The 12,910-nt window shown below is 55.2% G+C and overlaps 2 protein-coding genes and 1 long non-coding RNA gene across 3 annotated transcripts; 2 read left to right on the top strand and 1 right to left on the bottom strand.

The window, feature by feature from the left end:
- Positions 1-2,551: 2,551 nt before the first annotated feature.
- LOC116793201 (C-factor-like) lies at positions 2,552-4,988 on the top strand. Its single transcript, XM_032700871.1, has 6 exons — positions 2,552-2,968; positions 3,336-3,387; positions 3,627-3,814; positions 4,092-4,250; positions 4,365-4,484; positions 4,786-4,988. Exons 1-6 carry the CDS (start codon positions 2,822-2,824, stop codon positions 4,897-4,899), a joined length of 780 nt encoding a protein of 259 aa, XP_032556762.1. The 5' UTR covers positions 2,552-2,821; the 3' UTR covers positions 4,900-4,988.
- On the bottom strand, positions 4,360-12,891 carry LOC116793212 (uncharacterized oxidoreductase C663.09c-like). Its single transcript, XM_032700891.1, is given in 7 exon segments — positions 4,360-5,761; positions 6,089-6,199; positions 6,502-6,660; positions 7,029-7,216; positions 10,685-10,736; positions 11,231-11,442; positions 11,445-12,891. Coding segments are annotated over 7 exon segments (1,026 nt in total). The 5' UTR covers positions 11,635-12,891; the 3' UTR covers positions 4,360-5,647.
- Positions 6,308-12,903, top strand: LOC116793213. Its single transcript, XR_004359400.1, has 3 exons — positions 6,308-7,904; positions 10,280-10,348; positions 12,063-12,903. It is a non-coding gene; the product is annotated as an uncharacterized LOC116793213 (long non-coding RNA).
- The last annotated feature ends 7 nt before the right edge of the window (positions 12,904-12,910 follow it).

The raw sequence follows: 12,910 nt of genomic DNA, 5'->3' as shown, positions 1-12,910 counted from the left end.
GAACGGGAAACGGGCCCGGCAGCGGCGGATCCGGGGCGGGGCGGACGCGGGAGCCATCCCAGCTCCGGCCATTCCACATCCCCTTCCCCATCCTCATCCCCATCCCCTTCCCCTTCCACACTCCGGGCGCTTTTCCTGGGCGTTCACGTGCCCTTGTAGAAGAGAAGGATCCGGGGAGACCTTGGAGCACCTTCCAGTACCTGAAAGGCCCGCAAGAGAGCTGGAGAGGGACTTTGGACAAGGGCGTGGAGTGACAGGACGAAGGGGAATGTCGTGAAACTGCCAGGGGGCAGAGTTAGATTGCATATTAGGAAGAAATCCTTCCCTGTGAGGGTGGGGAGGCCCTGGCACAGGTCCTGTGAGAAGCTGTGGCTGCCCCATCCCTGGAAGTGTCCAAGACCAGGTTGGATGGGGCTTGGAGCAACCTGGGATAGTGGAAAGTGTCCCTGCCTCTGGCAGGGGGTAGAACAGGGTGAGCTTTAAGGTCCCTTCCAATGCTAACCTTTCCAGGATTGCCCATTTTCTTGCCAACTTTCTGGTACCGTTTCCCATTAAAGCCCCTTACCTGATAAAATCTGCCAAGCAAACTGGGAAATATTCAGGCTGAAGGGGTGGCAGATTCTTCCTCTAGCCCAGTTCAGCTGTGGCTCGATGTGGTTGGTGCCTTTTCATCCCTGTGCCAGAGGCTGGGGCTGCATCAGTGGGTTGGTGTGAGTGCGGTGAAATGGCACGACAGGACGGATCAATGCCACACTGTGTGGGGTTTGCATGGACAGGTTTTGGCAGCAGGGGGGCTACAGGGGTGGCTTCTGTGAGAAGGTGCTGGCTGGGCCAATCAGGATTGATAGTGACGCCTCTGGGACAACATATTTAAGAAGAAAAAACCCAGTGTTACTGCAGAGGTGTAATTGCAACCAGAGAAGAGCAGGGTGAGAATATGCGAGAGGAACAACAGTGCAGACACCAAGGTCAGTGCAGAAGGAGGGGGAGGAGGTGCTCCAGGCGCCGCAGTGGAGATTCCTCTGCAGCCCGTGGTGCAGACCATGGTGGGGCAGCTCTGCCCCTGCAGCCCATGGAGGTCAGTGAGGGTGCAGAGACACCCCTGCAGCCCGTGGAGGAGCCCATGCCAGAGCAGGTGGATGCTCAGAAGGGGTCTCTGAACCTGTGGGAAACCCATGCTGGAGCAGGATCCTGGCAGGGACCTGAAGACCCATGGAGAGAGGAGCCCATGCTGGAGCAGGTTTCCTGGTGACCCAGTGGGGGGACCCACATTGGAGCAGCCAGTGCCTGAAGGACTGCACCCTGTGGAAGAGTGACCCACGTTGCAGCAGTTCGTGGAGAACTGTTGCCCGTGGCATGGACTCACGCTGGGGAAGTTCATGGAGGACTGTCTCCCATGGGAGGGACCCCATGCTGGAGCAAGGGAAGAACCCTTCTCCCTGAGCAGCATCAGGAACATGTGATGGCCAGACCATAGCCCCCATTCCCTGTCTCCCTGTGCCACTGGAGGGGAGGAGGTAGAGCTGGGAAGGAGGGAGGGGTGGGGGGAAGGTGTTTTTAAGATTTATTTTACATCCCATTATCCTGCTATGATTTTTCTAGTAATAAGTTCAGTTGATATCCCCAATTCGAGTCTGTTTTGCCCACAATGGTATTCAGTGAGTGATCTCTCCCGCCCCTTATCTCAACTCACGAACCTTTGTTATATTTTTCTCTCCCCTGTCCAGTTGCGGAGGGGAGTGATAGAGCAGCTTTGGTGGATGCCTGGCATCCAGCCAGGGTCAACCCACCACACACACAGAAGAGTAGGGAGCAGGGTTTGCTCTTGCAGACAAAAGCTAATTTATTGGGATGCTTGCGTGAGGCAGCACACGGGTGGAGGATCAGATCTTCTGAACACGACGGCTGGTCATTGTCTAGTTGCAAAGGTCCTTGTAGCAGCATCTTCAGCTGGAGCAGGAGAGACTCCCCCAGCTTACATTCCCCAGTCCTGCCCAACCAGCTCCTGGATCTGTGGTTATTGATAATCTTAAATGACCTACACAACATCTCTGAACTACCTTAAATATACATATTCTGCTGTTGCAAACTGTCTGTGCAATTTGGGTGATGCTGCAGCAGGAACCAGCTGGGGAGGCCATGGGATCATAGAATCAGAGAATCATTTAGGTTGGAAAAGATCACTGAGTCCAATCCAGCCATCATCCATCAGATGTTCTGTCCCTCCCTGCAGGGGAGGTTTGGGTTGCCCTGGAGGGTTTCCCAGTGGTCCTGGGGGGTTTTTAGTTTTCTCAGCCTGTTGTTATGGTAAAGGGACACTTGCCTGTCCTGACTGCTCCATTCCCAGTGCTGGCTTTGGCACTGCATAAATTAAAGCCAACAAACTGTGCTGTGCAGGGTCAGGAAATCCAGCCTTGCCTGCCTGACCTTGGGCAAGGGGAGGGACAGAGGCTGGGATCCCAGGAGGGAGGGTGGTGGTGTGAGAGAGCATCTCAGTGCAGGGACAGGAGTAGTGCTGGCCCTGAAAACTGAGCAGCTCAGGTTTGGAGGAGCAGGGAAGGTACAGAAAGCAGCACTCTAGATATCTAGCCCAGGGCATTCCCTGCCTGGGCAGCACACTTGGCTCCCTTTGCGTCATTCCTCAGCCACCGGGAAAAGTGGATCATGGGTATGGACCACAGCCAAGAGATTGAGGTTCAGGCAGAGAATTTCCGAGAGCCACGGGCTGGTGCAAGTCCTCATGGGAACATGTGAGATAACCAAGTAGCAAAAGGCACCCGCAGAGTCCGGGTGAGAGCAGTGCAGCCAAGGACAGAGCAGCATGGCAGGGCTCCGTGTCCGCTCCCTTCTGGTGACTGGGGCCAACAGGGGCATCGGCCTGGGGCTCGTCCAGCACTTCCTGAAGATGCCAAACCCACCCCAGTGGGTCTTTGCAGGCTGTCGGGACCCCAAGGGACAGCGAGCAAAGGTGAGGCTGGGCGGGGAGACAGTGGCTGTGCTGGGGGACAGGAGCACTCGGTGCCATGGTGGAGACTGGAGCGAGGAGGGGGTTTGTGAGGGGCTGGAGCTGTGGCTGGGCACCCACAGCACAGGGCAGGTGGGCTGGGACACCATGGGAGCATCTGTGCATGGGATGTTTGATGGGAACAGTGGCACATGGCACGTGCAGGAGGCACAGAGCCCCATGTGATGGGAGCAGGGCAGCTGGAGCAGGGTGTTGGGCACAAAGCAGTGCAGGGATGGAGCCAGAACGACATGGGCTTTGCCTGAGAAAGGCTGAGCCTCTGCGCAGCCCCTCCTGCCTCTCCATGCCCACACAGTGCCCTCTCTTGCAGGAGTTACAGAATTTGGCCTCCAAGCACCCCAACCTGGTCATAGTCCCGCTCGGTAGGTGCCCCGAGGTGGGGAACCTGTGCCTCAGTTCCTCTGGCGAGTGCCCAAGCGCTGGGCACACCCTGGCAGTCCCTGTGCTGGGAGGGAGCTGTGCCAATGGGGTGGTGCTTGTGGGGCCGTCGGGCACTGCCAAAGCTTCCGCCTATGACCAGCCCTGAAGCATGTCCCTGGGGGAAAACAGGACACCCCAAGCCACCACAGGGACACTGACCTCCCCTATATCGGCTCTGCAGAAGTTGCCAACTCTGCCAGCATCAACGCAGCTGCAACCACAGTCAGGGAGCACGTGGGGGGCTCCGGGCTGAACCTTCTCATCAACAATGCTGGAATTGCCAAGATAACCTTGCTTGAAAATGAGACATCAGAGGACATGACCGAGATTTACACCACCAACACGGTTGGGCCTCTGCTGATGGGCCAGGTGAGACCCTCACCCAAGCTGGGCTGTCCTGGGGGAGCGTGAAGGGCTGGTGGGAGGGGATCCTGCTTCCACTCTGGAGCCTGATGGGCTCTCAGTTGATGAGAAGCTTGTGGAGCCATGGGCTGGAGCTCAGGAGCTGGAGCCTGGCAGGCTGGGGCAGTGGGGAGAGAAGGGAGAATGTTCTGATGCTGGTGCCAGTGCTGCCCACTGTGGAAGGAGCTGGTCCTCTCCTCTGGGCCACATCCATGTCTCCCCTGTCTCCTCTTCCTCCTCACAGGCATTTCTGCCCTTGCTGAAGAAGGCTGCCCAGGGGAGCCCGGGCTCAGGGATGAGCTGCAGCAAGGCAGCCATCGTCAACATATCCAGCATTGCTGGCTCCATCACTAATCCCTATGGTTGGGAACTGATGCATGCTACCTCGTACCGCTGCAGCAAGGTACTGTCACACCGTGCTGGGGACAGATTTGCTTCTCCTGCTCTGCCACAGCCACAGGTCCCCTTGCAGCGCCCCCTCCCCTCCCACCACCATCCCTGCCCTGTCTCCCCACAGGCTGCTCTGAACATGCTGAGCAAGTGCCAGTCCCTGGCATACAAGGAGCACGGCATCTTCTGTGTTGCTCTCCATCCTGGCTGGGTGCAAACTGACATGGGCAGCTCTGCTGGACACACGGTAGGAATTATACCATGGTGGCTCTGTCAGAGCCCATGTGCTGACTTTCCATGGTTGGAAGTTACTGCCCTGATTCCCTGCACACAACTTCCCATCCTACCTGATCTCTGCCAGGACAGCTCTCCCTATCCTTGTTCCGGGTGCTGGGTGCCCCCATCCCCTCGGTTCCCTGCTCAGCCCCTCTGCCTGAGGTTGTCGGTTTTCCCCTTGCCTTGGAGTGGGTCCTTCCCCTGGCTCCAGCTGCTCCAGGGCCCTCAGCCAGGCCTTGGGCACAGGCTGCCTCTCCCCCTTTGCCCCACAGCCCCCCGTGACAGTGGACGACAGCGTGACAGGGATGCTGAAGGTGCTCTCCTCCCTCTCCGAGAAGGACACCGGCACCTTCCTGGACTGGGAAGGGAAGGTCGTGCCCTGGTGAGACACCAGTTCAGGATCCTGGCAGCGGGACCCTTTGCTGCTGCTCCCATCTGCCCCACATCCTCAATAAACCCCTGTCAAGAGCCCTCAGCTCTGCTGTGCATTGCCAGCTCATGGGGTGGCCCCTTCCTGGTTGCCCCCCTCCTCAATCCCACAACTGCCATTGGATCCATGGCTGTTGTTGCACCCCCATGAGTGACAGGTCCCATGACACTGCAACAACCCTCTAGAGACCTCTCCTCCAGGAGGCACTGGAGGAGCCAGGGCAGAGACCCTTCCATGGAGCCAAAAGATCTTCTGAACACCTGCAGGGCTGGCTTTCCCCCTCTCCAGCTGCAGGGCACCCCAGGGCTATGCTCAGCCTGGGCTGCCCAAGGGGCTGGTGTCACGGGGACCAGCTGCCCTCTCCCCTCAGCTGGGGGATGCCTGGTCACAGGTGGGACAGACAGACACACAGCACTTGGGAAGTGCACAGCGAGCATGTGCCGGGCTCGGGTGGGGAGTTTGAGGCTGGGTGTGTGGAGACAGAGCAGAGAGACATTAGCTCACAGACTTTACAGAGGTGGGGGGTACAGAGAGACTACAGGGTCATGCAGAGGGTGGAGAAGGGGAGAGACCCTGCTTCCCAATCCCTTCCCCTCTCCCTGACAGCCCAAGGTGGGCTGAGGGCAAGCAGGGTGACCACTCAGAGAGGTGAGTCAGCGAGCGGGAGGCTGCGGCATGGGCAAGAGAAACCATCCATCTGTCCGTCACCAGGGCAGGCAGTTTCCTTCCCAGTCGAGGAAGGCTCCGGAGGCGTCCTGCGAGAGGCTGGCCAGCACGGTCAGGATGCCCCGCACGCTCTGCTCCACCGTCAGCGGTGCCTGCAGGAGGGAACAAGGCACAGCGTCACCGCCATGGGCTGTGATCAGCACAGAGAGCAGCTCTTGGGCAGAGAAAAGGGTGTGCAGCCTGGGAGCAGCACCCACAGTGCTCATGGGGATATTTTTCCTTACTGCCACCCCTCTGTTCTCCATGCTGGGAGGAGGGGAGACACAGCTGGCTGTGTTGCTTGCTGCCTGCTCCCTGCTTGCTCCGACCCAGGAGATGGTCCTGGCAGCCCACACAACATCCCCCAAGTGCCCCTGCCCACCCCAAGGCATGGGGATACAGTGGGAGTTCTGCTGTCCCTCCCCTGTACAGCCCAGTACCTTCTCCGTCCCCATGTCAGTCTTCACCCAGCCAGGATGGATGGCCACACACAGGATCCCCTTGTCCTGGAGCTCTGCAGCCAAGCACCTTGTCACCATGTTCTGGGCAGCCTGGAAGAGGCACAGCCCTGCCAGCACGACCCGGGGTGCGGGTGGGCAGGAGGGGGCCCTGCATTTCCCAGGCAGAAAATGGCTGTGGAGGTGGGCAATGGGACTTGGCCCCTGGGCAAAGCATCAGCATGACCTGCCTGGAAGGCTCAGTGCCGGGTGCTGCTGTGCCAGTCTCTGTGCTGCTGCCTGGCAGAACCAGGCAGGGGGTGGGTGAGCGGGGCAGGGGGTGCCCCCATGGCCTTTCCCCCTCCACGGGCACCGTGCACGGCAGAGCATCCCCAGCACCTCCCCTGGCCCCTCACCTTGCTGGCACGGTACGGGTACATGGGGGCCTCCGGCACCCCGAGGCACAGCCCGAGGGATGCCAGTTTGGTGGAGATGTTGATGGCCGCGGCCCTGCTGCAGCTCAGCCCCTCCTTCCCTGCGCCTTTCGCCGCCTGCTCCAGGAGCGGCAGGAATTCCTGAGGTAAAGACACCCACGCTCTGTTCAGGCCTGACAAGCTCCCAGCTTGAGCACTGCCCTGGAGGGCTCTGTCACACACCACGGATGAGCAGCTGGACGGACACCCCCGGCAGAAGGGCAGGGGATGGGGAGGATGCCCCAAGGAGTGGCCGGGCTCCAGCCTTTCCCCTTCCCAGGGAAGGAGCGAGCTGGCACAGCCAGCCTGGGGCGGGCAGGAGCTCCGCCTGGGAAGGAACAAAGGGAGGGAGGTGTCGGGGCTGCGCTGCCGAGCTCCCCTGGGTGGGCAGGGGAGACCCGTGGAGGTGGCCTTATTCCCATCAGAGAACATCCCCCCAAGCAGGAGAAACCCAAAAGGTCCACATGTACCTTGGTAACCTGCAGTGGCCCAACCACGTTGGTGGCAAACACGGCGAGCATCTCCTGGGGATCCAGGGAGTGCAGCGTGGCGTGTGAGCTGACACCTGCGTTGTTGATGAGCAGGTTCAAGCCCTGGTCCTTCAGATGAGACCCCACAGCCCCCACGGCCCCTCGGATGCTGGGCAGGTTCACTGTGTCTGCCAGGGCAAAAAGCAAAGTGGAGCAGAGCTCCTGCAGGTCACACAGCACCCACTGGAGATCGTGCTGTGGCTGGAATGGCACTCTCTAAACCAGCATCATCCAGAAAGGACACAGCAGGTTTAGCAGGTCAGGTTATTGAGCACACTGAAATGATCAGCAGCTTGTCCTCACCTCTCGGTTTCGCAGGCAAATTAAACCCATTTTGGCTGTATGGGGGCTACTGGTAGGAAAAACTTGCTGTATTTGCTTGCTGTACTCAAGGAATTTATGATTGCAGAAGGGATGCTTGGTCCTTGCACACTGAGACTCCCAAATTTATTTGCACTGGGAGCCAACACAGATGGGCACATTTTAAGGACAGACACCATCTTTGGGGAAACAACCAAGCTATGCTCTTCAAGCCCTTCTGTACTTCACAGCAGCTACGGGGGCTGTTAACATAGAGAGGATTATTAGATTGGATGAAAATCCTTTCTGTTCTATACCACTTTGACCAATCATTTTGAGTTACCTTTGCCTTTTTAAACAATTTGTGCTTAAATTGATCTTCCACAGAGCAACTTCCCATAGTTTTGCAGCCAGTATGCAAAAATCCATCTTTTTTCCTATCATTTTCTTCTGTTTAGATTTTTATTTGCTTCCTGTTGTTACTCACAAGGATTTGGAGCTCACAGATGAGCTAAGGTGAGTACAAGTAATAAAAGATTTGGGATGTAACCTGCAGTATTTGGTTGCAGGCTCTGAGTCTGAACTTCCCCATCCCTACTGGCCAAGTTGTGGGGACAACCCCTCTCAAGCAACCAGAAACAACTGAAACTGGGCTAACAGGGATAAGCATCCCCAATGCCTTCCTCTTTGCTTAAATACTGGTATGGTTTTGAGATTCTGCCATGCTTTTATTGCAGATTCTGCCATGCTTATTTTGGCTAAGGCAATAAAAATGGTATTTTTTTTAAATTTATGTTCAGCTTTTGGGGTTACTTGTTGGGATTTGTGTCCCCTACCGGGTGCTCACCCACTGAAGTGGCTGTTGTTTGTTTAAAAGGGTCATCTAAACACCTTCAGGATCTGAAACGGGCAGGTTAGGCCAACATTAAATGTTATATATTGCCTTTTAATACCTCAACTGATCCCCTAAGAACCATGAATATTCAAGCATATGGGCATGTTGGAGTGTGCCCTTGCTCCCTTTGCACATTTCTGTGCCCATTTTTTGCAGATGCCAATCTGATGAGCCTGCTGGGAGGGGGCGACCGCAGGGCTTGATTCCTCTTTTTTGCAACACTTTGGCCCCTGAGCTGTGTTTCTGTTCTCATGCTTAGACAAGAGTGACTTAGCAGAGGTTTCCAAGGCTGAAGACTCCCTTCTTGGAGTACTTCATGCACTGACGAGCAGCAGAACCACCCTTTTTCCTGGCATTTTTAACTAGCCTGGTGTCTTTATGGTGGCAAGCAGGTATGTGAGTGGCATGGGACTTGTGTCCACCTTGCCTTGTGCAGCACACACCTTTGTAGAGGTGTCCTGAAAACATCTGAGGAGAATGTGAGGGGCTGGAGCCTTGGGATTCGAGAGGGCATGGCCAGCTGCAGGACATATCACAGAGAGCTTTGGAATGACTTCTCTTTGGATAAATCGGATGAAGTTCAAGGCTCTCCACCACAGTGAGGGATCTTTTGGTCACTTGGTGAATGATTAACTGCTCTGTTTGGATTAGCTGAGTCATTGCTCTGAGGAGTACACGTGTGGGACCAGCATGTTTCTAGTTCTAAGTCACCAAATTTGCTTAAGGAGTAAACTTTTGTCTCCTTAGAGGAAATGAGATAAGGATAAGAAAGAAAGAGAGAATAAAAAGAAGTGACAGATCGCACACATTTTGGAGTTACTTTTTAACTCCTTTCTGAAAAGTCCATTCCTGTTGCTGGTTTGGAGACAACCTTTCCTTAAGATGGAGCAAGACAGCCTGAAGCAGCTTCTCTTTTAAAAAAATACTTCGTTGCTGTTGATTCTTCAGGGTTTTTTAGCTTATTTTGGGACTTAATTGATAGTCTGGGGTTTGGGCGTATGTCTTTTAGTAGAGGTTGTTTATGTAGTGGTCAGTCCTTTGAGATGTCCCTTTTTATGTTGGCCATGCTTTAGTGAGCTTACTTCCCATCATGTACTGCCAGTTGGGGCTTACAGCTCATTTTTTTTTATTACAGAGAAGGTGTTTTACTTTAATAATCTACTTAATAGCGAGAGAGAGATTTGCTGCCTCTTTGTAGTAAAAGCCTGACTTCAGGAATGTCTTATTTGCTAAGAAATGCTAAAAAACCTGAACTTTGAAAACCTGCACTTTTCAGGTGTTTTCAAACAAATAAATAGGTAGATAAATAGGTAGATACTTATACAGTCTTTGCATGGCCTTTATTCAATTTTCTTATTACTGGCTACAGTGAAATACTCAGAAATATTTAGAAGCTCTGGCTGCTCCCCACCTCTCTTATTACAGCGATGGTAATTCTGGTGCAAGCGCTTTCCCAAAACACTTCTTTTGGATTTGGATGGGCTTTCTAACCAACTCTTCATTAATAAAAAGGGCAGCTGTGAGCAGCCTCCACTCTCTCAGACACAGGAGAACACAGGAGATCTCTGCCTCCTCGAAACACATCCACAGGAGATCAAATTCCTCAGCCTGGTGCTCCCTATCTCTCCAGGCTTCACTCCAACACTGTCCTACCCTGTGAGCCCCCAGCCCTGTCCAGCACCCTGGAAGCTTCCTTCCTGACTTTGCCAACTCCAAACACCACTATGGCTGGTCTCCCTTTTCTCTCCAAGTCCCCGTGCTGTCCAGGTCCATTTGCTACCTTCTCCTGCTGCTCCCAAGCACTGCTGACAAAGGCCACTTCCATGGGAGCACAGAAGGGAAAAGAGGACATCTCCTCAGCCTAGGATGTGGACATCCCAAACTGGAGTATGCTTATGGGTCTAAGCATCAGCCTGGGATACCAGTACCACCACAAAGCCAGATTTCCCATATGCAGCCTTTTAACCTATTTTTTTCCTCCCTTTTTTACCTGCAGGAAAGAAATGCTGACCGTGGCCACTTCCAAGCAGATCTCAAACCAACTCTCCTACTTAGGAACCATCCAGTAGGTTTGCTTGCTGTGCCCTGCCTTCCTTTGCTTTGTGACCCATGTGTCCCAGCCCAAAACTTGGCCACTGTATTTAGCATCTTTGGGAAGAGATGCCTTTCCCATGAAACTTGCTCAGATGAGGTGTCCGGACCCACCTCTGCCTCCTCTGAATCCAGTTCGACTGCCCCAACCAGAGGACAGCTTCACTTGAAGTGAATGGATCCCTCCCCACAGATCCCTCCCCACCTGGCAGGGCTAGAGCTTCCTGGCCAAGCTGCCCCTGGTCCCATCCCCGAAGCCAGCAGACGACTGGAAGCAATGCTGGATGAAAGGAGAAAGATTGCTCCATACCTAGCTGGACCAGTTTGATGCTGGTGTGCTGGGCAGCTAATTCTTTCAGGGCCTGGAAAAGTGATGGAGTAGGCAGGAGGTTAGAAGTCACTGGCAGCACAGCCAGGTGTCCCACCCTTGCTACCAGGTCACTGAGCCAGGATGGCTTTGCTTTCTTCGGGGAAAGTGTGTGGGGCCATTCCCAGTGGATGGGGTAGGGCAGCATCCCCACAGCCAGCAGGAGAATGGTGCTGCTGGGCTTTGGCACTGCCCCCCCATCCTGAGTGATCCCAGCATGGAGAAGGGATTGTCTGGCCACTGGCACAGCCAGGAGTGAGCGTTGAAGATATGTCTGCCTCTCCAGCTTCATCCCACCCGGCTACATCAGGCACTGCCTTATCCAGGGCACTTGGGGGTTATGAAACTCCCCCAGAGCACTCCTGCCCCCACTGCTGGGCGACCCAGCCAGGTCCAGAGCCAGCAGGGAGCTGTCAGGGCTGTGGGAACCGTGGATTCCCTCTGCCCACCTGGCTCAGGACCATCCCCGTGCCCTGTGCCCACACTGACCTTCCCTCTCGGACCCTCGGGGTCACGGCAGGTGGCAAAGATGTGCTGGGGGGGCCAGGGGCTGGCAGCGAGCTGCCGCACGAGCTCCAGCCCGATGCCCCGGTTGGACCCCGTCACCAGGACGCTCCGAGCCAGCGCAGCCATCCCCGCAGCCTCCGCGCCGGGCGGTGACACATGGCAGGATTGCCGCCTGCTCGGCGTGAAGAGGAGCCAGGCACAGCCCAGGGTGTGGCTCTGGGCGCCCACGGGGACAGGGACAGTGCCAGCACCAGCCCTGGCCCCTCGCCTGCTCCAAAGAGAGCCAGGGTCCCGTGAGGATCAAGAGGTCTCTGACGTTTTGGCACATGAGGCTGCACGTCTCCTGCATTACCCAGAGGAAAGTTGTGGGGATGGGTCCATCCCATCTGGATGTGCCCAGTGGGACATATCTGTTGCTCAGCCTGGCAGAGGGGACAGAACTGCCTATTGCCTGGGTATTGAGTGCTTCCGCATTTGGTGATCACCAAAGAAATACATGGAAGGTAGTGAAGGGGCCCCGGGTTTGGAAGATGAGGTTTCAGGTGACACAGAGCATGGAGGGGAGAAAGCAATGATGTTTCTTTCCATCGTAGTGGCCAGACTATGGCCCCCAGGAGAAGTAAGTGTGCTGGGTGTGGATTTGGGTGGTGTTGGAGTCGGATCTGCTGTAGCAGACGTTCTTGAGGGTGTAATCACCTGTGCAAGCAATTGCACTGCACAGACTTGCCTGCTCCTGCTGCTATCTGCCAGCAGCATCCAGAGCAGAGTTCCCATTAGGAACCAATAAGACTGGAGTTTCCTCTTTTCCTTTCAGGCTCCTCAGGAAGGAGACAACAGAAACAAGCGAAGTAAGGGCTGCAGGACCAGGAATGGTGGGAATGGCTGCAGGCCAGCGCTGAGGAGGGGAGGCAAGCACCAAGCGACCTTTGGAAAGGGCTGACAGATGGTGGCCAAGGACAGCAGCACAGGCATGCTGATGGCTTGGGAATCACAGCCCAGGAGCAGAAAGGATCCACTGGGGAAGAGATGATCTCTCCATGGGAACAGCCAAGGCTTCAGGCAGGGAGTGGGGCTGTGTTGGGTGGCCAAAGTTCTTGATCCGGCACCGCACCGTCATTGTTGCAAAATGTGGAATGTGTCTCTAGATTATCTAAAGTCAGGATGTTCTTTGATGTTAGATTTTTGTATACTTTCAAGCCTAATCAGCAAGAAAGGAGGGCTAATCAGTGGAACAGGCAGCAGCCAGCATCCCTTACTCAAGGACATTCTGGAACTAATAAGCTTTAGGGATGACATTGCTAACTTGGCAAAATACTCAAGGTCCATGTGTCCTAGACCTGAACTGTCTTCATCATAATACTAAAAATCACACTTACAGGTCAAAAGGACCGTGCCCAGGTGAAGACCCTTGCCCTGAGCATGCGCAGAATTTATCTGGGGTTGTGTGATTTGTATGGGAATTACTAATCAATCTTAACAGAGCGGACTGAAAAGTTACTGTAACACTTGCAAAGTCACTAACTCGGAATTTGCGTGTAAACACCAGCGCGGAAAGTCCAGTGGGGCGTGCTGCGCTTGTGGAACACCACCGAGCACCCAGGCTCGGGTAGCTCTGAAATCAGGAATCAGTGTCTGTCTGTCTGTCTCTCTCTCTCTCTCTCT

The sequence above is a fragment of the Chiroxiphia lanceolata genome, chromosome 13 (assembly GCF_009829145.1).
Source record: "Chiroxiphia lanceolata isolate bChiLan1 chromosome 13, bChiLan1.pri, whole genome shotgun sequence".
Taxonomy (NCBI): domain Eukaryota; kingdom Metazoa; phylum Chordata; class Aves; order Passeriformes; family Pipridae; genus Chiroxiphia; species Chiroxiphia lanceolata.
The sequence above is the reverse complement of the archived record's forward strand: the minus strand, read 5'-3'. Positions and strand labels throughout refer to the sequence as shown.

Excerpts from the sequence above, each read along its gene's own strand:
- LOC116793201 (XM_032700871.1), top strand. The coding sequence starts at position 2,822 with ATGGCAGGGCTCCGTGTCCGCTCCCTTCTGGTGACTGGGGCCAACAGG. Across the intron at positions 3,815-4,091 it reads GGCCTCTGCTGATGGGCCAG|GCATTTCTGCCCTTGCTGAA; the intron begins GTGAGACCCTCA and ends TCCTCCTCACAG. Across the intron at positions 4,485-4,785 it reads GCAGCTCTGCTGGACACACG|CCCCCCGTGACAGTGGACGA; the intron begins GTAGGAATTATA and ends TTTGCCCCACAG.